The sequence below is a fragment of the Bombina bombina genome, chromosome 1 (assembly GCF_027579735.1).
Source record: "Bombina bombina isolate aBomBom1 chromosome 1, aBomBom1.pri, whole genome shotgun sequence".
Taxonomy (NCBI): domain Eukaryota; kingdom Metazoa; phylum Chordata; class Amphibia; order Anura; family Bombinatoridae; genus Bombina; species Bombina bombina.
In genome coordinates this window covers 476,240,659-476,263,190 of record NC_069499.1, presented here as the reverse complement: position 1 = coordinate 476,263,190, position 22,532 = coordinate 476,240,659, and the positions used below count along the sequence as shown (strand labels likewise).

At 38.6% G+C, this 22,532-nt stretch overlaps 1 protein-coding gene across 2 annotated transcripts in view; it reads left to right on the top strand.

The window, feature by feature from the left end:
• Nucleotides 1-22,532, top strand: part of CCDC141 (coiled-coil domain containing 141) — a 796,073-nt gene that overhangs the window by 271,979 nt on the left and 501,562 nt on the right. For both annotated transcript variants that reach the window (XM_053698512.1, XM_053698511.1), the window contains exon 6: nt 7,991-8,110. In XM_053698512.1, coding sequence (XP_053554487.1) covers nt 7,991-8,110 — 120 coding nt within the window. The remainder of the gene's footprint in view (nt 1-7,990; nt 8,111-22,532) is intronic.

Genomic DNA, 22,532 nt, shown 5'->3' with positions numbered 1-22,532 from the left:
AATAAGGAATTGGAATAATTGTGCTTTATACAAAAAAAAAATCATAACCACCAAAAAGGGTGGGCCTCATGGACTCTTGCTAATATGAAAGAAATGAATTTATCAGGTAAGTTCTTACATAAATTATGTTTTCTTTCATGTAATTAGCAAGAGTCCATGAGCTAGTGACGTATGGGATAATGACTACCCAAGATGTGGATCTTCCACGCAAGAGTCACTAGAGAGGGAGGGATAAAATAAAGACAGCCAATTCCGCTGAAAATAATCCACACCCAAAATAAAGTTTAAATCTTATAATGAAAAAAACTGAAATTATAAGCAGAAGAATCAAACTGAAACAGCTGCCTGAAGTACTTTTCTACCAAAAACTGCTTCAGAAGAAGAAAACACATCAAAATGGTAGAATTTAGAAAAAGTATGCAAAGAAGATCAAGTTGCTGCTTTGCAAATCTGATCAACCGAAGCTTCATTCCTAAACGCCCAGGAAGTAGAAACTGACCTAGTAGAATGAGCTGTAATCCTTTGAGGCGGAGTTTTACCCGACTCGACATAAGCATGATGAATTAAAGATTTCAACCAAGATGCCAAAGAAATGGCAGAGGCCTTCTGACCTTTCCTAGAACCGGAAAAGATAACAAATAGACTAGAAGTCTTTCGGAAATTCTTAGTAGCTTCAACATAATATTTCAAAGCTCTAACTACATCCAAAGAATGCAATGATCTCTCCTTAGAATTCTTAGGATTAGGACATAATGAAGGAACCACAATTTCTCTACTAATGTTGTTAGAATTCACAACCTTAGGTAAAAATTTAAAAGAAGTTTGCAACACCGCCTTATCCTGATGAAAAATCAGAAAAGGAGACTCACAAGAAAGAGCAGATAATTCAGAAACTCTTCTAGCAGAAGAGATGGCCAAAAGAAACCAAACTTTCCAAGAAAGTAATTGAATGTCCAATGAATGCATAGGTTCAAACGGAGGAGCTTGAAGAGCCCCCAGAACCAAATTCAAACTCCAAGGAGGAGAAATTGACTTAATGACAGGTTTTATACGAACCAAAGCTTGTACAAAACAATGAATATCAGGAAGACTAGCAATCTTTCTGTGAAAAAGAACAGAAAGAGCAGAGATTTGTCCTTTCAAGGAACTTGCAGACAAACCTTTATCCAAACCATCCTGAAGAAACTGTAAAATTCTCGGAATTTTAAAAGAATGCCAGGAAAAAAGATGAGAAAGACACCAAGAAATGTAAGTCTTCCAGACTCTATAATATATCTTCCTAGATACAGATTTACGAGCCTGTAACATAGTATTAATCACAGAGTCAGAGAAACCTTTTTGACTAAGAATCAAGCGTTCAATCTCCATACCTTTAAATTTAAGGATTTGAGATCCTGATGGAAAAAAGGACCTTGCGACAGTAGGTCTGGTCTTAACGGGAGAGTCCACGGTTGGCAAGAGGCCATCCGGACAAGATCCGCATACCAAAACCTGTGAGGCCATGCTGGAGCCACCAGCAGAACAAACGAGCATTCCTTCAGAATCTTGAAGATTACTCTTGGAAGAAGAACTAGAGGCGGAAAGATATAGGCAGGATGATACTTCCAAGGAAGTGACAATGCATCCACTGCTTCCGCTTGAGGATCCCTGGATCTGGACAGATACCTGGGAAGTTTCTTGTTTAGATGAGAAGCCATCGGATCTATTTCTGGAAGTCCCCACATTTGAACAATCTGAAAAAATACCTCTGGGTGAAGAGACCATTCGCCCGGATGTAACATTTGGCGACTGAGATAATCCGCTTCCCAATTGTCTATACCTGGGATATGAACCGCAGAAACTAGACAGGAGCTGGATTCCGCCCATACCAGTATTCGAGATACTTCTTTCATAGCCAGAGGACTGTGAGTCCCTCCTTGATGATTGATGTATGCCACAGTTGTGACATTGTCTGTCTGAAAACAAATGAACCATTCTCTCTTTAGAAGAGGCCATGACTGAAGAGCTCTGAAAATTGCACAGAGTTCCAAAATATTGATTGGTAATCTCACCTCCTGAAATTTCCAAACCCCTTGTGCTGTCAGAGACCCCCAAACAGCTCCCCAACCTGTCAGACTTGCATCTGTTGAAATTACAGTCCAGGTCGGAAGAACAAAAGAAGCCCCCTGAACTAAACAATGGTGATCTGTCCACCACGTCAGAGAGTGTCGTACAATCGGTTTTAAAGATATTAATTGAGATATCTTTGTGTAATCCCTGCACCACTGGTTCAGCATACAGAGCTGAAGAGGTCGCATGTGAAAACGAGCAAAGGGGATCGCGTCCGATGCAGCAGTCATAAGACCTAGAATTTCCATGCAAAAGGCTACCGAAGGGAATGATTGTGATTGAAGGTTTCGACAAGCTGATATCAATTTTAGACGTCTCTTGTCTGTCAGAGACGCTGAATCTATCTGGAAACCTAAAAAGGTTACCCTTGTCTGAGGAATCAATGAACTTTTCGGTAAATTGATCCTCCAACCATGATCTTGAAGAAACAACACAAGTCGATTCGTATGAGATTCTGCTAAATTTGAAGACTGAGCAAGTACCAAGATATCGTCCAAATAAGGAAATACCACAATACCCTGTTCTCTGATTACAGACAGAAGGGCACCGAGAACCTTTGTAAAAATCCTTGGAGCTGTTGCTAGGCCAAACGGCAGAGCCACAAACTGGTAATGCTTTTCTAGGAAAGAGAATCTCAGAAACTGATAGTGATCTGGATGAATCGGAATATGCAGATATGCATCCTGTAAATCTATTGTGGACATATAATGCCCTTGCTGAACAAAAGGCAGGATAGTCCTTATAGTTACCATTTTGAATGTTGGTATCCTTACATAACGATTCAATATTTTTAGATCCAGAACTGGTCTGAAGGAATTCTCCTTCTTTGGTACAATGAAGAGATTTGAATAAAACCCCAGCCCCTGTTCCAGAACTGGAACTCGCATAATTACTCCAGCCAACTCTAGATCTGAAACACATTTCAGAAATGCTTGAGCCTTCGCTGGATTTACTGGGACACGGGAAAGAAAAAATCTCTTTGCAGGAGGCCTTATCTTGAAGCCAATTCTGTACCCTTCTGAAACAATGTTTTGAATCCAAAGATTGTGAATTGAATTGATCCAAATTTCTTTGAAAAATCGTAATCTGCCCCCTACCAGCTGGGCTGGAATGAGGGCCACACCTTCATGTGGACTTGGGAGCTGGCTTTGGTTTTCTAAAAGGCTTGGATTTATTCCAGACTGGAGATGGTTTCCAAACTGATACCGCTCCTGTGGGTGAAGGATCAGGTTTTTGTTCCTTATTGTGACGAAAGGAACGAAAACGATTATTAGACCTAAATTTACCTTTAGATTTTTTATCCTGTAGTAAAAAAGTTCCTTTCCCTCCAGTAACAGTTGAGATAATAGAATCCAACTGAGAACCAAATAATTTATTACCCTGGAAAGAAAGGGAAAGCAGAGTAGACTTAGAAGACATATCAGCATTCCAAGTTTTAAGCCATAAAGCTCTTCTAGCTAAAATAGCTAGAGACATATACCTGACATCAACTCTAATGATATCAAAGATGGCATCACAAATAAAGTTATTAGCATGTTGAAGAAGATTAACAATGCTATGAGAATTATGATCTGTTACTTGTTGCGCTAAAGCTTCTAACCAAAAAGTTGAAGCTGCAGCAACATCCGCTAAAGATATAGCAGGTCTAAGAAGATTACCTGAACATAAGTAAGCTTTTCTTAGAAAGGATTCAATCTTCCTATCTAAAGGATCCTTAAAGGAAGTACTATCTGCCGTAGAAATAGTAGTACGTTTAGCAAGAGTAGAGACAGCCCCATCAACTTTAGGGATTTTGTCCCAAAATTCTAATCTGTCAGATGGCACAGGATATAATTGCTTAAAACGTTTAGAAGGAGTAAATGAATTACCCAAATTATTCCATTCCCTGGAGATTACTTCAGAAATAGCATCAGGGACAGGAAAAACTTCTGGAATAACTACAGGAGATTTAAAAACCTTAGTTAAACGTTTAGATTTAGTATCAAGAGGACCAGAATCCTCTATTTTTAAAGCAATTAAGACTTCTTTAAGTAAAGAACGAATAAATTCCATTTGAATAAATATGAAGATTTATCAGCATCAACCTCTGAGACAGAATCCTCTGAACCAGAGGAACCATTATCAGAATCAGAATGATGATGTTCATTTAAAAATTCATCTGAAAAATGAGAAGTTTTAAAAGACCTTTTACGTTTAGTAGAAGGAGGAATAACAGACATAGCCTTCTTAATGGATTTAGAAACAAAATCTCTTATGTTAACAGGAACACTCTGAGTATTAGATGTTGACGGAACAGCAACAGGTAATGTAACATTACTAAAGGAAATATTATCTGCATTAACAAATTTGTCATGACATTCATTACAAACAACATCTGGAGGAACAGATACCACAAGTTTACAGCAGATACACTTAACTTGGTAGATCCAGCACAGGCAGCGTTTTTCCAGAAGTATCTTCTGACTCAGTGTCAATCTGGGACATCTTGCAATATGTAATAGAAAAAACAGCATATAAAGCAAAATTTATCAAATTCATTAAATGACAGTTTGAGGAATGGGAAAAAATGCCAGTGAACAAGCTTCTAGCAACCAGAAGCAATAAATAATGAGACTTAAATAATGTGGAGACAATAGTGACGCCCATATTTTTTAACGCCAAAAAAAGACGCCCACATTATTTGGCGCCTAAATGCTTTTGGCGCCAAAAATGACGCCACATCCGGAACGCCGACACTTTTGGCGCAAAAAAAACCGTCAAAAATGACGCAACTTCCGGCGACATGTATGACGCCGGAAACAGAAAAAATTTTTGGCGCCAAAAAAGTCAGCGCCAAGAATGACGCAATAAAATGAAGCATTTTCAGCCCCCGCGAGCCTAACAGCCCACAGGGAAAAAAAGTCAAATTTTAAGGTAAGAAAAAAAATGATTTATTCATATGCATTATCCCAAATATGAAACTGACTGTCTGAAATAAGGAACGTTGAACATCCTGAGTCAAGGCAAATAAATGTTTGAATACATATATTTAGAACTTTATATAAAAGTGCCCAACCATAGCTTAGAGTGTCACAGAAAATAAGACTTACTTACCCCAGGACACTCATCTACATGTAGTAGAAAGCCAAACCAGTACTGAACCGAGAATCAGTAGAGGTAATGGTATATATAAGAGTATATCGTCGATCTGAAAAGGGAGGTAAGAGATGAATCTCTACGACCGATAACAGAGAACCTATGAAATAGACCCCGTAGAAGGAGATCACTGCATTCAAATAGGCAATACTCTCCTCACATCCCTCTGACATTCACTGCACGCTGAGAGGAAAACCAGGCTCCAACCTGCTGCGGAGCGCATATCAACGTAGAATCTAGCACAAACTTACTTCACCACCTCCATAGGAGGCAAAGTTTGTAAAACTGATTTGTGGGTGTGGTGAGGGGTGTATTTATAGGCAATTTGAGGTTTGGGAAACTTTGCCCCTCCTGGTAGGAATGTATATCCCATACATCACTAGCTCATGGACTCTTGCTAATTACATGAAAGAAATGATATTATTACAAGATTCCTGATTGACCCAGTGTTATTGTCGACAGATAAGACCAGGTTAACAGGAATTACCTAACAAAATATTTGTGACTATAAAGGGCAAACCAGAATTGATTAACTCACCTGATTCATTAATACAATTTTCAATATAAATGTAAACATCATAAATCATATTAACAAAACTGTTTCATATAGGTTTGTTTCATATTTGTGGGATCCTTCACTGGGGTTCAGTGTAAAAAGACCCTCTTAGGTTACCCCTGGACCCTCTCTTGCCATTATCCTGACTTGTCTATCTGGTCAGCTTAGCCTCCCATCTCCTCTGGATAGGGTGTGGTCATCATGCATGCTCAGTGTGGCCCCTTGTGCCGTCTGCTTGTGTCCCCCTCCCCCTTTTGTGGGTGAGTGTGTATTTTATGGAAAGTGCTTAACTCCACCCCAACTGATAAGGTTAGGTTCACATAATTGATTGGCTAACACTAATTACAGATCAATTAACATTTTTGTTAATAAGCTAAAATTTAGCAGTTAGAATATTTTTCACTCAGAAGATGGCACTCGTTGGTAAGGTATAACAGACAAATATGTATTTTGTAAATATATTCTGAAAAACAAGTCAGTATCTCTATTTGACCATTAACCAAGGTTGAACCCCACTAATGTTTATAGAAAAAGTGACTTACTGGAACCATGTATGACAAACATGGGGATATTTGTGAATATTTATACCAGTAATATAATGATAGGAATCATGCAGCTATGTTGGGGACCTTGAATATCATAGTAACAAAACATGGATTATTTTGATAAAGTACAAAATCTTCACAGTAAGCAATTATATACTGACAAGCAGCACTAGCTAATAGCTACATATTAATACTGAAAAATAATATATATGTGTATGTGTACCTGAATATATAAGTAAATATACATGATCAATTGTACCCCTATATTATATAGCACAGACATATGTGATTAATATGCAATATCAAAACGGTGAATATACTGGGCAATTGTCCTGACAAAATAATAGAAGATGTACAAATAGGTTTGTAATAGTCCATAGACACACAACAGCACAATTGCAGTAGTTTTGTGGTCTCTATCCCAATACGACATGGGTGAATAAACTTTAGTGGTTTACTTACCTCCTTAATAATGAATAGCTGAGAGGTATGTTTCAATTAAAGGACAGTCTAGTCAAAATTAAACTTTCATGATTCAGATAGGGCATGCAATTTTAAACCACTTTCCAATTTACTTTTATCATCAAATTTGCTTTGTTCTCTTGGTATTTTTTGTTGCTAATTTCTAAGCCCTTGAAGGCTGCCTCTTCGTGCATTTTCACAGTTTTTCAACAGCTAGACAGTGCTTGTTCATATGTGCCGTATAAATAACATTGTGCTCACTCCAGTGGAGTTATTTATGAGGCAGCACTGATTGGCTAAAATGCAATTCTGTCAAAAGAACTGAAATAAGAGACAGTCTGCAGAAACTTAGATACCATTTAAAAAATATATTAATATAACCATGTTGGTTGTGCAAAACTGGGGAATGGGTAATAAAGGGATTATCTATCTTTTTAAACAAAAAAAATTCTGGAGTAGACTGTCCTTTTAAATATGTGCACTGTTGCAAGTATAGCACATTTTTGTTAATATTCAAGGCATCCTTTTTGTAAGCGTTACCACATTTCCCACTTGCTATTGCTACAACCCTCATACTGTCACTATTTAATAGCAGTTCCTAATCTATGATGCTGCTTTTTGGGGTTTCTCATTTTCAGCTTAGTTCTGCAATGGTAATTTCAGCAATAGAATGACCTCTTATCTCTCCACTATGTAAGACAGCATTTTTGTGTGTGACTCTACTGTTCAGACTGTGCTAAGCTTTCCACTGGGATATATTTTACTTGTATATATTAGTGTATATATTAGTGAAGTAAGTCAGGGGCAGGTTGATCGGTAGGTTTAGCCAGAGTTTTTGCACTTCAGGCATCTATCTGCCTCTTAACTATACTACACACTCTACAAAATATTCTCTATATGATCTCTTGTGACATAGTTGCATATTTACTATATATATTATGTATCTTTTGGCAAAATGGGGATAGTTAGTAAAAGCACAAAAGTATAATGCCTAATGCTATTTTTGGCTTTCATATGTAAAAGCTGCTTTGTGCGTTATTAAATTGGTTGCTATTAGTAAAGAAAGCTAATGAAATTATTTTGTGATGACGTACTGTTCAATTAAATACAAACCAGCAGTTTTCAAAAGCAATTTTTTAAAATGATTGTTTAATGCCTCCGATCTGCTGCATTTTCCCAATAGGTTACGAACTGGCTGAGAAATCAAATAGAGGTATACTTGAAGGATGACCAACTAGGTGCATCGCTGACCGAAAATGAAGAACTACTTCACAAACATAAACAATTCGTAATCATTGCCAAGGTGAGGTCCCAATAGTTGTAAGATTTTAATATTGACAGCATCAGACAAATAAAAAAAAATCAGTTTGCTTTTCACTAAAATTGAAATAGGAAGCCTTAACCCCTTAAGGACACCTCCCAGTTTGCTCAATTGTTTCATGACAGAATAATTCTGTCATTGGTCATTAAGGGGTTAATGAAAAGGCGACATAAAACATATGGGCCAAAGTCAGGCTTTTGTAAATTTAGGTTTTGTATATAACCTAGAGCACTATGCATATATGAATTCATCTTGCTATCTATCCATCCCTTAAAGGACACCAGCACGGAAGGTGCTAGACCATCATTTTAGCAGTGGTTACTGTTGAAATGAGACCAGACCGTATGTTTAAAGATCTATAATTTAGCTTTCACTTTATTATCCTGATGACACAGCAGTAAAAAAAATCATACAAATAGTAACAGCATTCTTTACTGTATGGTGATACAAGGGTTAACCATCATATGCATAGTTTGCAAATGGAGAGCTATTATTATTGTGGGTCATGTAAACTAAATTGCGAGTTTACGATAATGTTACCTTTCAAATCCATATAAAAAGTTAGTGAGATTTCTAACATTTAAAATTTCTCACTGTATAGAACGGGGTCACAATTTTAAAGTGTGAGCTCTGTTTAAAGCCCACTACTAAAAAAGGGGAAAGCAGCCACTTTCTAAAGTGAGATATTAATATCCTGCTCTGGTAATCTTCATTCTAGAGCAAAACTGTATAATGCATACAAATAACACATCCTATGCACATACCCACTATACCCATAATTCCACAGCTCAAATCAATAAATAATTCATAGACCTTATAAAGGATTATTGTAATAGTGATTTGCAATTGTTTCCCAAAACATTTGTTTCCAGAAACCTACTGGTTTAACATGAAACAAATTTTACTTGATATTCTGATAATTTGTGCACAAACAATATTTTCTTTCATAAGGTGGTGAGAGTTCATGAGTTCAGTACTTCAAGGATTCAACCCCTGGCCACTAGGAGGGCTGGAAAGATTCCCAAAAATCTAAGAGTATTCGATCCCACCCACCACACTCATTAGCCAGTCTAGATTGGAGGGAAGATTGGAGTATAGGGTAGTGACATAATTACTCCCTATGATGGAGTTAGTCACAAGTCTGCCATAGGTGTCAAAGGGACCGGCCCCCTAGCTACCTCCTGTTGGGTCATCAAGATACTCCTTACATTGATCCTCTGCTGTAAACAGCACTAGGTGGGCTTTCTACAAAAAGCTGACATGTCTACCAGAGAGTAAGTTCAGTTGAATGAATGCAGTTCAGGTAAGTATAACTTTGCCTTTTATACTTTGCACTCACATAGCCCACAGGCTATTAACAGGTACAGTCTCTACACAGTGCATCATAGCCAGGGGACAATATTATTAGACAGAAATATACCACTGTGTATACTATAGTCTATGTGTTACTCATGTACAATGTGTATAGGAGATAAGTACTGGAGAACCTCTTAGGGATACTTTTCGTTCCAACTCGCAAGCTAACTGTGCTTGACTTTTTGCACGCTTCGGTTACCGCTCGTATTATATGCTCTCTCTCGCTTCCGGTGCTATTTTCTGCCCTCCGTAAAAGCACTATTGTTGTTATAAGTTTGGTTCCATTGCGGATACTGGTTTTTGCACTGCTGTGAACGTTTCTTTTGAGGAGAGGGTAAAAGTTTAAAAGCATTATTATGCTATTTTGTTTTTTAATAATCTGTCTTCAATGATATTTTTTATTTAAAATTTACATCGTTTGTTCCTTGTCTTCTCTCTGTTAGGTTCTCCAGTCTTTTAAAGTGCTTGTTAAAGAGACAGTCAAGTCCCAAAAAAACTTTCATAGTTCAAATAGGGCATGTCATTTTAAACAACTTTCCAATTTACTTTTATCTTCGATTTTGCTTTGTTCTCTTGGTATTCTTAGTTGAACGCTAAACCTAGGAGGTTCATATGCTAATTTCTTAGACCTTGAAGGCCGCCTCTAAGCTGAATGCATTTTGACCACTAGAGGGCGTTAGTTCATATAGATAGCATTGAGCTCATGCACGTGAATTTTCAGAGGAGTGAGCACTGATTGGCTAAAGTGCAAGTCTGTCAAAAGAACTGAAATAAGGGGGCAGTCTGCAGATGCTTAGATTACAAGGTAATTACAGGGGTAAAACGTGTATTGTTATAACTGTGTTGGTTATGCAAAACTGGGGAATGGGTTATTAAGGTATTGTCTATCTTTTAAAACAACAAACATTCTGGTGTTGACTGTCCCTTATTATATTCTCTAATTTACTGTTAAAATGTGCTTTACTGTATGCAGTTCAAGATATATGTGGTGTTTTTAAATACTGTTTTTAACTACTGATAAATGGATTTATCTGTCTATATTGTCTTTTAATAAATGGGGCATTCTGGAACTGTCCCCAATATTGTTAATATAGATCCGTTAGAGGGTATATCCTCTGATGTTGCTATTCCGGAATGTGTAAAAGCAGGGCTGTTGATCGTTTTTGTTCCTTTCGTCAGTTTAGGAACCAAAAATCCTCTTTTTCCATTCAAAATCGTGATTCTTCCAGAACTCCTTGGAAGTTCTTTTCCTCTTGGAATAAATCTAAGCAGTCAAAGAAACTCCCCACTTCTTCCAAATCAGCTTGAAGGTGTGGCCCCCTATCTGAGTCTTCTGGTTTGGGGGCAGATTACTCCTTTATTTTTCTTCATAGGGCCTGGGCGCTGTTTGTTCTAGATCCCTTGGTATTGAATATTGTTTCCCAGGGATAAAGAATATGCTTTAGATCAGTGCTTTCCAGGGGAAGGCTTTCTTCTGTGCAACATTCCATAGAACCCTATAAAAGCTTAAACATATTTTCAATGTGTTTGGGTTTTAAAACTCATGGAAATGATCCATCCAGTTCTTATAACAGAACAGGGACAGAGTTACTATTCCATCCTTTTTTTTGTTCCCAAAAAAGAGGGAACTTCCAGGCCTATTTAGGATGTAATGTCCTTGCACAAGTTTCTTAGAAATCCGACCTTCCAAATGGTCATCATTCAAAATCAGATCTATTCTTCCTCTTGTTCAACAAGGCCAATTCATGCCCATGATACATTTGAAGAGTGCCTACTTTCATATCCCAATACTCAAAGAACCTTTTCTGTATATCAAGTTTGACATTCTGGACAAACATTTGTTAGTTTGTAGCTCAACCATTTTGTCTGGCTATTGCTCCCAAATTTTTATCCATTGTCTGTACTCAGAGCTCAGGTATTCTTGTAGCTCCATGCCTGCATGATATCTTGGTTTAAGCTCCATCTTTACCTTTTTTGCGATTTATCATACCAAACAATCTTTTGTTGTTTTTAACATGGTTGGAGAAACAATATTCCCAAGTGCTCTCTTCCCCTCAGACCAGGGAGACCTGTCTGGGAGTAGTCTTATACCCTAATTCAGTTACTCTTGCCCTAACAGATCAGAGGAAATTAAGGTTATATGCTTTGTGTGAAGCCTTAGTCAAAGTCTAACCCTACAGTAGCTCTCTGTATGGAAGTAGTAGGTCTGATGTTTGCGGCATCAGATGCCATTCTATTTGTTTAGTTTTCAAATGAGACCTCTTCAATTTTGCATATTGAGTCAATGGTGCAAGGATTAAAAAGACTTATTATAAATGTCTAGCTTTCCTGCATGGTCTCTTCGTCTTAATCTACTATTTCAGGGTCCATTTCCTTCTTAATACAGGGAGAGCCCACAGCTGCATTCCTTACTTGTGAGAAATACTGAACCTGACCACCAGGAGGAGGCAAAGACACCCCAGCCAAAAGCTTAAATATCTCCCCCACTTCCCTCATCCCCCAGTCATTCTTTGCTTTTTCGGCACAGGAGGTTGGTAGAGAAGTGTCAGAAGATTTCGGAGTAGTTCCTTAGGAAGAGTATCTGCCCTTTGAGATAGGACTGTAGTTTTAAGTAGTCTTGTCAGCCTCTCAGTGAGAGCATTGATGAGTCTGGAGATGCAGGTAGAGTCTATTCTGCGAACCCATCCAGACTCAGATTAGCAGCTCCTTAGCAATCAGTGTTGATAAGTTTCACTGCCTGCTTTTTCTTGATGTCAGGAGCGATGCTACAAGACTGTCACACTTGAGAGGCTGTGTTTCTGTTCCACAGCATGGATTCCGGTAAGATCGTTCCAATTGTTACACATATTGCAAACGCTAGAAGACAGGGTCACAGTGTGGCTCTTTTTATCTATATGGAATCAAGGGTTAATATCTCCTGAGGGGGATTATGAACAGTAGGGTTTAATCATATATGCTTTATTTGATTTTATGCTGCTTTATGTGTAAGATGTTTATGGGTTCATAGACTGAGATGGAACATACAGGTTTTACTTTCACTTTAAAGGTTGCGCAGCTTTAAAAGCTTGGCGCGCTTTTTATCATAGCATGGACGGTCCTGCATTGTGCACCATGTGACCGGAATGGTCGAGGCTTCCATTTCCTTTCTCTTGACCGAGTTACTACCAGAGAGGAGTTTATCTCTGTTCTGTTTCGGTCATAGGAGGTGGTGAGTGCCCCAGCCATTGGGGGTATAAAGGTGCAATTTTTTTATTTAAAATAAAGTTAGTTTTTTCTGTAGTCCTCCGCATATCGTACTTTAGCTATGGAGGATTCTGATTCATTAGAGGGTTCTCCATCTATTTCAAAGAGTAATGCCTGTTTATATTGTGAGGGAGCTCTGGAATAATTGCCCTCTCAATTATGTTCCATATGCCTTTTGATAAGGGGATTATATCAAATAAGGTTGGCATGTTTAATACCACTGAGCCATCCACCTCTGAGGAGTCCTCGTTCAGTGAGGTGCACACCCTACATGCATCTTTTTATACACATGCAGCTTCCCATTGCACTGTTAATCCTCCATCTGGAGGGGGCCTTTTTTTTTTTTTCACCAGACGTTGTTACTACGCAGTTTCATACGGTGGTGTCTGCGGCCATTAGTGCTTTCCATCACACTGCTAAGCGCAAGTGAACGGTTACATTTTGCACTCCTGCCCAGGTGGCATCATGTAAATTGTCGGATATATCTAGTCAGTTATCCGAGGATGAGGTTCTCTCTGAAACTTCAGAGTATGAACTTTCAGGGTTGGAGTCTGCTGCCTATAATCCTCCGCCTGTGGAGGATCCAGTTTTTAGATTTAGGACAGAACGTTTATGCTTTCTACTAAAGGAGGTTTTGACTATATTAGAGGTTCCAAAGGCCGAGCTGCCAGATGAACATCTGGGTCCTAAATTTTATGGCAATCATTATTTAGGACGAGTGGGACAGGATTAGATTCCTCTTCCCGTTGTCTGCCTTTTAAGGATCCTGGTTCCGGGATCTCTATGAGGGTGTGTTTTCTTTTTCCCATTCCTACGTGGTCGGCGTTATTTTAACGCTTGCCACACGTAATATTAGCCCATGTGAGGATAGTTTGTCATTCGTAGATCCGCCGGATATAAGGATGGAAACTCTGTTAAATGGGATGTTTCAACCTATGGGATATCTGCTTTTACTGGCGGCGCTAGTCACCGCAGTTGCTGGAGCGGCTACCTTTTGGTGCGTCTCCTTCGCGAAAATGATCAAGGTGGAGGGTTCGCTCGACATTTTTGAGGAAAGAATTAAGACCTTATGGGTTACTAATTCTTTTATCTGTGCTGTTATTATGCAGATTAATTAGCCTATGGCTAAGACTTCAGGTTTTCTGTTTAGGCCCATAAGCGCTGTGACAGATATAACTTCTAAGTCTAGTCTCTTTCCCTCTCCTTTAAGGGAAAGAGTTTGTTTGACTATCTTCAAGGTTTCAGGGGCCAAGGGTGCCTTCATACCGTAAGACAAGGAGAACAAATCTAAGGGACAAAGTTTGTATTTTCGTTCCTTTAGTTCTGATAAAAGCCCAGCGTCAGAGGCCTACGCTAAGCCAGAGCAAACCAAGAGTTCTTGGAAGCTGGCTCAGTCCTGGACTAGATCCAAGCAGAGCAAGAAGCCAGCCGAGACTAAGTCCGCATGAAGGGGTGGCCCCCGGTCCTATTTTGGATCGTGTAGGGGGCAGACTGTCGCTCTTTCAGAGGCTATGTTCAGGGACGTGCAGGATCCTTGGGTCCTGGAAGTCATAGCTCAGGGTTCCAGGATAGGTTTCGAAGCTCACCCACCCAAGGTCAGATTCATTCTCTAAACCTGTCTTCAAGACTAGGAAAGAGGGAAGCCTTTCTGGAGTGCGTAAGGGTTCTGTCCCCCATTGGAGTCATTGTCCCAGTGCCTATCGCAGAGAGAGGTTTGTACTATTCAAACATTTTCGTGATCCCAAAGAAGGAGGGATTTTTCCATCCAATTCTGGACCTAAAGTGCTTAAACAAGTTTCTAAATGTCCCCTCATCAAGATTGAGACAATAAGGTCCACCCTACCTTAATTCAGGAAGGGCAGTTTATGACCACTATAGATCTGAAGGAGGCATTCCTTCACCTTCCAATCCACAAGGAACACCTCCAGTTCCTCCGGTTTGCATTCCTGGCCCAGCACTTCCAGTTCATTGCACTTCCGTTTGGTCCAGCTACTGCTCCAAGAATTTTACGAAGGTTCTAGAGGCTCTTCTAGCAGTCACCAGAACCTGGGGTGCAGCAGTAGCTCCCTACTTGGATGATAGTCTGGTACAAGCACCATCGTTTTGTCTGGCGGAAGACCATTCAAAATCTCTCCTTTGTCTTTTTCGATCCCACGGAGGGAAGATAAATATAGAAAGGGGTTCTCTTATGCCATGCACCAGGGTGGAATTACAGGGCATGATAATAGATTCCATAGACATAAGAATATTTCTAACAGATTGCAAGCTAGCTTTAACATGTCTTGCCCTCCAGACCTCCTTAAGGCCATCTGTGGCTCAGTATATGGAGGTGATTGGTCTCATAGTGTCCAGCATGGACACTGATCTCTTGCCAGGTGCCACCTCAGGTCGTTGCGACTGTGCATGCTAAGCAGTAGAACGGCGATCATTTGGATCTGTCTCAACAGATTTCTCTGGACAACTCTGGAATTGCTCCCTTGGTGTCTCTGTCCGGATCACCTTTTTAAGACCATCCTGGGTGACTGTGACTACGGATGCAAGTCTGTCAGGAAGGTGGCTGTTTCGGGGGGGGTCAAGAAGAAGCACAAGGCCTGTGGACACAGGAGGAGAGCTCCCTCCCGTTCAAGACCTTAGGGCATTATTCAATGCTCTGAAGGCTTGGCCCCTACTGGGTTCGTCCCAATTTATCTAATTCCAATCAGGCAATATAACCTCAGTGGCTTACATCAACCATCAGGGAGGAACGAGAAGCTCCATAGCAATGAGGGAAGTATCTCGGATTCTGGAGTGGGCAGAGACCCACAACTGTTCGCTATCAGCGATCCACATTCCGACAGGTGGGGAATGCCGGAGCTGGATCTCATGGCATCCCGTCTCAATTCCAAGCTACCCAGATATGGGTCAAGGTCCAGGGATCCTCAGGCAGAGCTAATAGATGTATTACAAACTTGAAGAAAGAGAGGAGACTGGAACCAAGTAGCCAGTGCAAGACAGGATTTATCCGTTCAGGTAGAAGACATCATATATGTACAGCTCCTTCTAACTGATGCGTTTCACGCATGCGTGCATGCGCTTCTTCAGAGATCGTTACCTGATGTCACAGGTGAGCCTAAATAGCATGTATTGGCCAATAGGAAAAGACCCAGATCCCTCTAACAGGGTGTGGCTCGGGTGTGGCAAACAGGTAAGTTTTTTTCATCATAGCAGATGGCAGAATAGAATAGAAAAAACATTTACCAAGGGAATACAGTGTACGTTGATAGTGTTGCATTATGTACAGACTGGACTAGATAACAGCTGATTACTAGCTATAATGTGTGTAGCCGTAATATGCTTGGTAATGGACTTATAGATTGGTGTAAAATAAAAAAATAATCAAGAATATAAAATAAAAAATAAATAAAAGTAAAAGAAAATTATGAGAATAAAATTGACAATGGAAAAAGAATAAATATATATATATATATATATATATATATATATATATATAAATATATATATATATAAACATATATAAAAAAAACACAAAATAAATGTTTGTAAAGAAAGCTGATATTTAGAAACTATCAGATTTAAAAGGGTAAGTACATATGTATACGATCTTAAAAACTGATCTATTAGCACCCAATGTTGTTCTTTAAGGTGAATTAGTCATAGGGGTATATGGGGAAATCCAACCTGAATTCTAGTGTGCTGTTCTGAGACCCCACCATATTTTATTATTTTTTTCCCTTTATTCATTACTTAAGTACAAGGTGTCCAAAGTGGGCTGAAATGTGGATGTCTTTATTTTAATTACTTGACTATTAGATACATTCCAATAGTCCCATTTTTGTGGAACAGAGAAGCTAATTGAGAGATTGGACTATTGTGTGTATGTGTACAGCTATTGTTTGGGCGATCAGTCTGACACTGTCTGAGATAATTAAGAAGTGGGTATTTGTGTTGTTAATGGATGTTAATAGATATTGAAAGATGGTTACTCAACTTATTCTGCAGATAAGTTCACATCATATCTCCTGTTGATACCTGTAGGTGTTCTAGTTGCTAACATGAAGATCCAATAGACCTCCCTTTTGAGTAGGGTTTTCAATCTATCTCCTCCCTGAGGGTCCTTGTCTATCTGTTCAATACCCTGAAATGAAAAGTTATTGATGCGAGCTAAATGTGTATGAAAATGTTTCGCTATTGGTGTTCTAGGTGTTTCTTCTTCTATAGAGGTAAGGTGCTCCCTGATCCTATCTTTTAGTGGACGGGTAGTTATACCCACGTATTGAAATTTGCATTCTTTGCAAGTTACTAAATAGATTACAAATGTAGATTTACAGTTAATTCTGCTTTTATATGATATTCTTTTCCTGTTTAAGTTGATGTGACTGATTTGCTTTTGTTGGTATAATAACAGCTTTTGCATGGATTGTGTCCACATTTATAGAAACCAGTAGCTGGTGTGAGCCAATTAGCATGTCTGGGTTTCTTTTTGTTGAATTTTTTCTTTACTATGTCACCTATGTTTGTAGCCTTTTTTGCTGCAAATTTGACTTTGTTGTAACATAGTAACATAGTAACATAGTAGATAAGGTTGAAAAAAGACTGAAGTCCATCGAGTTCAACCTATACAAATCTAAAATACTTACAAAAAGCTCCAGTTAAGCTTAAATAACCCCATTAAAATGTGACCCATTTAATACTAGCAATCATATCCATGAATTTTGTTTATATACAGAAATTTATCCAGACTATTTTTAAATGTATCTATGGTATTGGCATTCACTACCTCCTTTGGTAATGAGTTCCACAATTTTATTGCTCTTACAGTGAAAAAACGTTTCCGTTGCAGGAGATTAAATCTCCTTTCCTCCAACCTTAAATTATGACCTCTTGTCAGAACCAATTTTCTTGGAATAAAAAGAGCTTCTGCCATCTCTGTATATGGGCCTTGAATATATTTATATAAAGTAATCATGTCACCTCTCAAGCGCCTTTTTTCTAAAGAGAACAGACCCAGTTTGGCTAGCCTCTCCTCATAGGTTAATTTCTCCAATCCCCTTATTAGCTTTGTGACCCTTCTCTGAACTTTTTCTAGTTCTGCAATATCTTTTTTAGCAATCGGTCCCCAGAACTGCACTCCAAACTCAAGGTGAGGTCTTACCAGGGCTTTATATAATGACAGAATTATGCTTTCCTCCCTTGAATCAATGCCTCTTTTAATACATGCTAGTATCTTATTAGCCTTTGAAGCCGCTGCCCTGCATTGTGCACTCATCTTTAGCTTGTTATCTATTACTACTCCCAAATCCCTTTCCTCCTGTGTTTGGCTAAGTCTTGTCCCATTTAAAAAATACATAGCCTGCTTATTTTTACTTCCAAAATGTAGAACCTTACATTTTTCCGTATTAAATCTCATTTTCCATTCACTTGCCCATAGTTCTAATTTTAGCAAATCCTATTGCAAAGAGAGTTCATCCTGCTCTGACCTAATGACCTTACTTAACTTAGTATCATCTGCAAAAATAGAGATGTCGCTATTTAATCCTTGCTCCAAGTCATTTATAAAAATATTAAAAAGAACAGGGCCCAGTACTGATCCCTGGGGGACGCCACTGATTACCTTTGTCCAATCTGAGTATGATCCATTTACTGCTACTCGTTGCTCCCTATCTTTTATCCAGTTATTTATCCATGAGCTAACATTTTCAGCTATTCCCAGTCCCTTAATTTTGTGCATTAATCTCTCATGTGGCACTGTATCAAATGCCTTTGCAAAATCTAAGTATATCACATCAACTGATTCCCCTTTATCTATATTTTTACTTACTTCCTCATAGAATCTAATTAGATTAGTTTGACATGATCTATTTCTCCTAAAGCCATGCTGATTAGAACTCATAATCTTGTTTACACGAATATGCTCATCAATATAATCCCTTATAATCCCTTCAAATATCTTCCCCACTATTGATGTCAGACTAACTGGTCTATAGCTTCCTGGATCATCCCTGCTTCCCTTTTTGAAGAGTGGCACCACATCAGCTTTACGCCAATCCTGGGGTACCATGCCTGAGGATAATGAGTCTTGAAAAATTAAGAGTAAAGGTTTGTCTATAACAGTGCTAAGTTCACTTAACACCCTTGGGTGTATTCCATCTGGGCCTGGAGTTTTATTTACCTTAATATTTTTTAGTTTTTTCCTGATATCCTCTAAACAAAACCCAGTTAGTGGTATGGACTGGCATGTTCTATTCTGTTCCAAAGTATCATTCAATGGTTCCTCTCTTGTGTATACTGAAGAAAAAAACTGGTTTAATACCTCAGCCTTTTCCCTGTCATTATTTATCATGCTACCCTCCACACATTTTAATGTACCTATATTATCCTTCTTAGATTTTTTGCTATTTATGTACTTAAAGAACCTTTTAGGGTTAGACTTAGAATCCTTGGCAATTAATTTTTCATTTTCAATTTTGGCTAATTTGATTGCTTTTTTGCATGCTTTGTTACATTCCTTATAAATATTGTATGCTGAGTCTGTACTATTTTCTTTTAATAATTTAAATGCCCTACGTTTTTTCCTAATTTCTTTTAACACATTTTTATTTAGCCATAACGGCTTATTTTTTTTATTTTTATTTTTATAACCATATGGTATGTATTGATATGTATATTTATTTAACAAATTTTTAAAATTATCCATTTATCCTCTGTATTTTTATTAGAAAATACATTGTCCCAATTTATATTATTTAATGATTTCCTTAAATCGTTGAATTTTGCTTTCTTGAAATTAAAAGTCTTAGTTAAGCCTTTAACTTGTCTAATTTAAACCTGAGTGTTGTATCTCCATTAAGAACTGGAAGATATTTTCTGCTAATTCCACAGATTTTATAGAATTGTATACTATATCTAGTGGTAAAGTATATGAAATCTGTGTTTGCTATGTCAGTGCTGTCACATGTCATGTTTGTGTATTGATGTATTTTCTTGTGTGATTTTTTGTTTATTGTCAGGTTAGTGTTGTCCTGTATTTTGTTTAATAGAGCATATCTGTTCATTTTGGCTACCTGCATCACGGTCCTGTTAAGTGCTGATCTATTGTAGCCTCTCACTATAAGTTTGTTAGATAGCATTTGGGCTTCATGTCCATGATTTAAGTTTAGAACAGTTCCTACATAAACAAAGAAATTGACCCTTTGGTGTACCCTTCCTCATACGAGGTGCATGACAGGAATCTGCCCTCAGGATAGTGTTTCTAGAGAGAGGTTTTCTATAATTGGATATATTAATGTTGTTGACATCATGCTGTAAATATAGGTCTAAGTATTCAATGCTTTTTTGGTCAGCTTTATATGTAAAGGAAAGGTTTAGGTCAGCCTTATAGGTAAAGGAAAGGTTTAGGTAATTATGATTAAGATGTGTTATGAATTCAGGAAATGTTGTGACCTGATCATCTTTGTAGATCAAGATCAGGTCGTCTATAAACCTTCTGTATGTTATGATATTTGGTTTGAGGTGACATTCACCTCCAAAGATGTGGCTGGCCTCAAAGTATCCCATATACAGATTTGCATAGGAGAGGGCAAATGTTTCCCCCAATGGCCGTGCCACATCTTTGGAGGTAATAGGTCCCTCAAATGCAAAGTAATTGTGAGTCAAAAGATATTCTGTTACTTCAATTAAAAAGTCTATAAAACTGTTTGGGAAATCTGTGTATCTTTCTAACATGAATTGCAATGCTTTGAGTCCTTCCAGATGAGGAATACTCTAGTAAAGCGAGGAGACATCTATAGTCAGCCATTTGTAATGTTGTGCCATTTGATTGTTTCTATCTTGTTAATTAGATGTGTGCTATCTCTAATGTATCCTGGTAAGGATCTAACTACTGGTTGGAGTGCATTATCTAATCAGTATCCCAATAGATGTATTAGCGGTGCCTTAGAGGTTCAATCTGATTTCTCTTTTCCTGCCATTACCACTCCTTCCTTGAGTGGTGGCTCGAATCATACAGGGGCAGGCATCAGTGATGCTGGTTTCTCCATCCTTGTTGCAAAGGATATGGTTTGCGGATCTAGTGGGGATGTCATCATCATCTCCTTGGAGGTTACCTTGTTGCAGGGATCTGCTGGAACAAGGTCCCTTCATCAAAATCTAGATTCTCTGAGGCTGACTGTGTGGAGATTGAACGCCTAGTCTTAGCCAAGAGCGGGTTTTCTGAGAGTGTTATTAATACTCTCATTCAAGCTTGTAAGCCGGTTACTTGTCCATCTATCATAAGGTGTGGAGGACCTACATATTCTGGTGTGAAGAGCATGGTTTGTTCTGGCACAAAGTAAAGGTTGCCAGGATTCTTTCTTTTCTCCAGGATGGACTGGAGAAGGGCATCTCAGCTAGTTCCTTGAAGGAACAGATTTCTTCCCTGTCTGTTTTTATTGCACAAGAGGCTCGCTGAGCTTCCGGATGTACAGTCTTTTGTTAAGGTTCTGACTAGGATCAGGCCGGTGTTTAGATCTAATGCTCCTCCTTGGAGTTTAAATCTTGTTCTTAAAGTTTGGCAACGGGTTCCGTTTGAGCCTATGTATGAGGTTGACATTAAATTGTCTTGGAAGGTTCTTTTTCTTCTAGCTATTGCTTCTGCACGCAGAGTCTTTGAGATTGCTACCTTGCAATGTAACCCTCCTTATCTGGTGTTCCATGCTGATAGGGCTGTTCTACGAACCAAGTTAGGATTTCTTCCTAAGGTTGTATCAAATCGCAACATCAATCAAGAAATTGTGGTTCCTTTCTTAGGTCCTAAATCCTTCTTCATGGAAGGAACGTTTACTGTATAATCTAGATGTTGTTCGTTCCTTGAAGTTCTATCTTCAGGCTACGAAGGAATTTAGACAAACGTCTACTCAGTTTATCTATTCTGGGAAGCGTAGCGGTCAGAGGACCTCTTCGACCTTATCTTTTTGGCTGAGGTGTATTATCCGCTTAGCATATGAGACAGCGGGACTTAAGCCTCCTCAGAGGATTACGGCTCATTCTACGAGAGCAGTGGCTTCCTCTTGGGCCTTCAAAAATGAGGCCTTTATGGATCAGATTTGTAAGGCGACTACCTGGTCCTCCTTACATACTTTTTCCAAATTTTACAAGTTTGATGTTTTTGCTTCTGCTGAAGCAGCCTTTGGGAGAAAGAGTTTTGCAGTCTGTGGTGCTCTCAGATTAGGGTCCGTCTCTCTTTTTTACCCTCCCGTTAACATTCATGTGTCCTCTGGAGCTTTGGGTATAATTTTCCATAAGTAAGGAATGCAGCTGTGGACTCACCCTGTATATGAATTAAACCACTCAATCAATTAACTAATTATGGAGCCTTGACCCTCATTCCCTATCAGTGATCAAGTGCCCTAGCAGCATGAAACACGTCTGATGCAGAGGGTCTAGGCTCTCTCACTTTGCCTTTCTATTGTGTTTTTATGGTGCAGTGCAAGTGCACTTTGTGTTTTTACTTTGCGGAATAAAGTTGGAATTTTTTACCATTGTTCCGGTTTTCTTGAGTGATGGGATTCTTGGAGTTCTCTACGAAACCCGTTACTAGGAAGATCTGTCACAAAGTTTTCCTTATTTGGTGTGAAAATCAGGATTTTTATTGCTATTCTTTCAAAATTCCAAGAATTCTATATTTTTTTCAAGATTGCATTCTATAGACTTTAAAGGGACATCAACCCAAATTTTCAAATATGTTATTTCTATAACGTTGCTAACGATATTTAGTTTGCAATGTAGCCTTATTCATTACCCTAAATCATTTCTGAGCATTACTACTTAC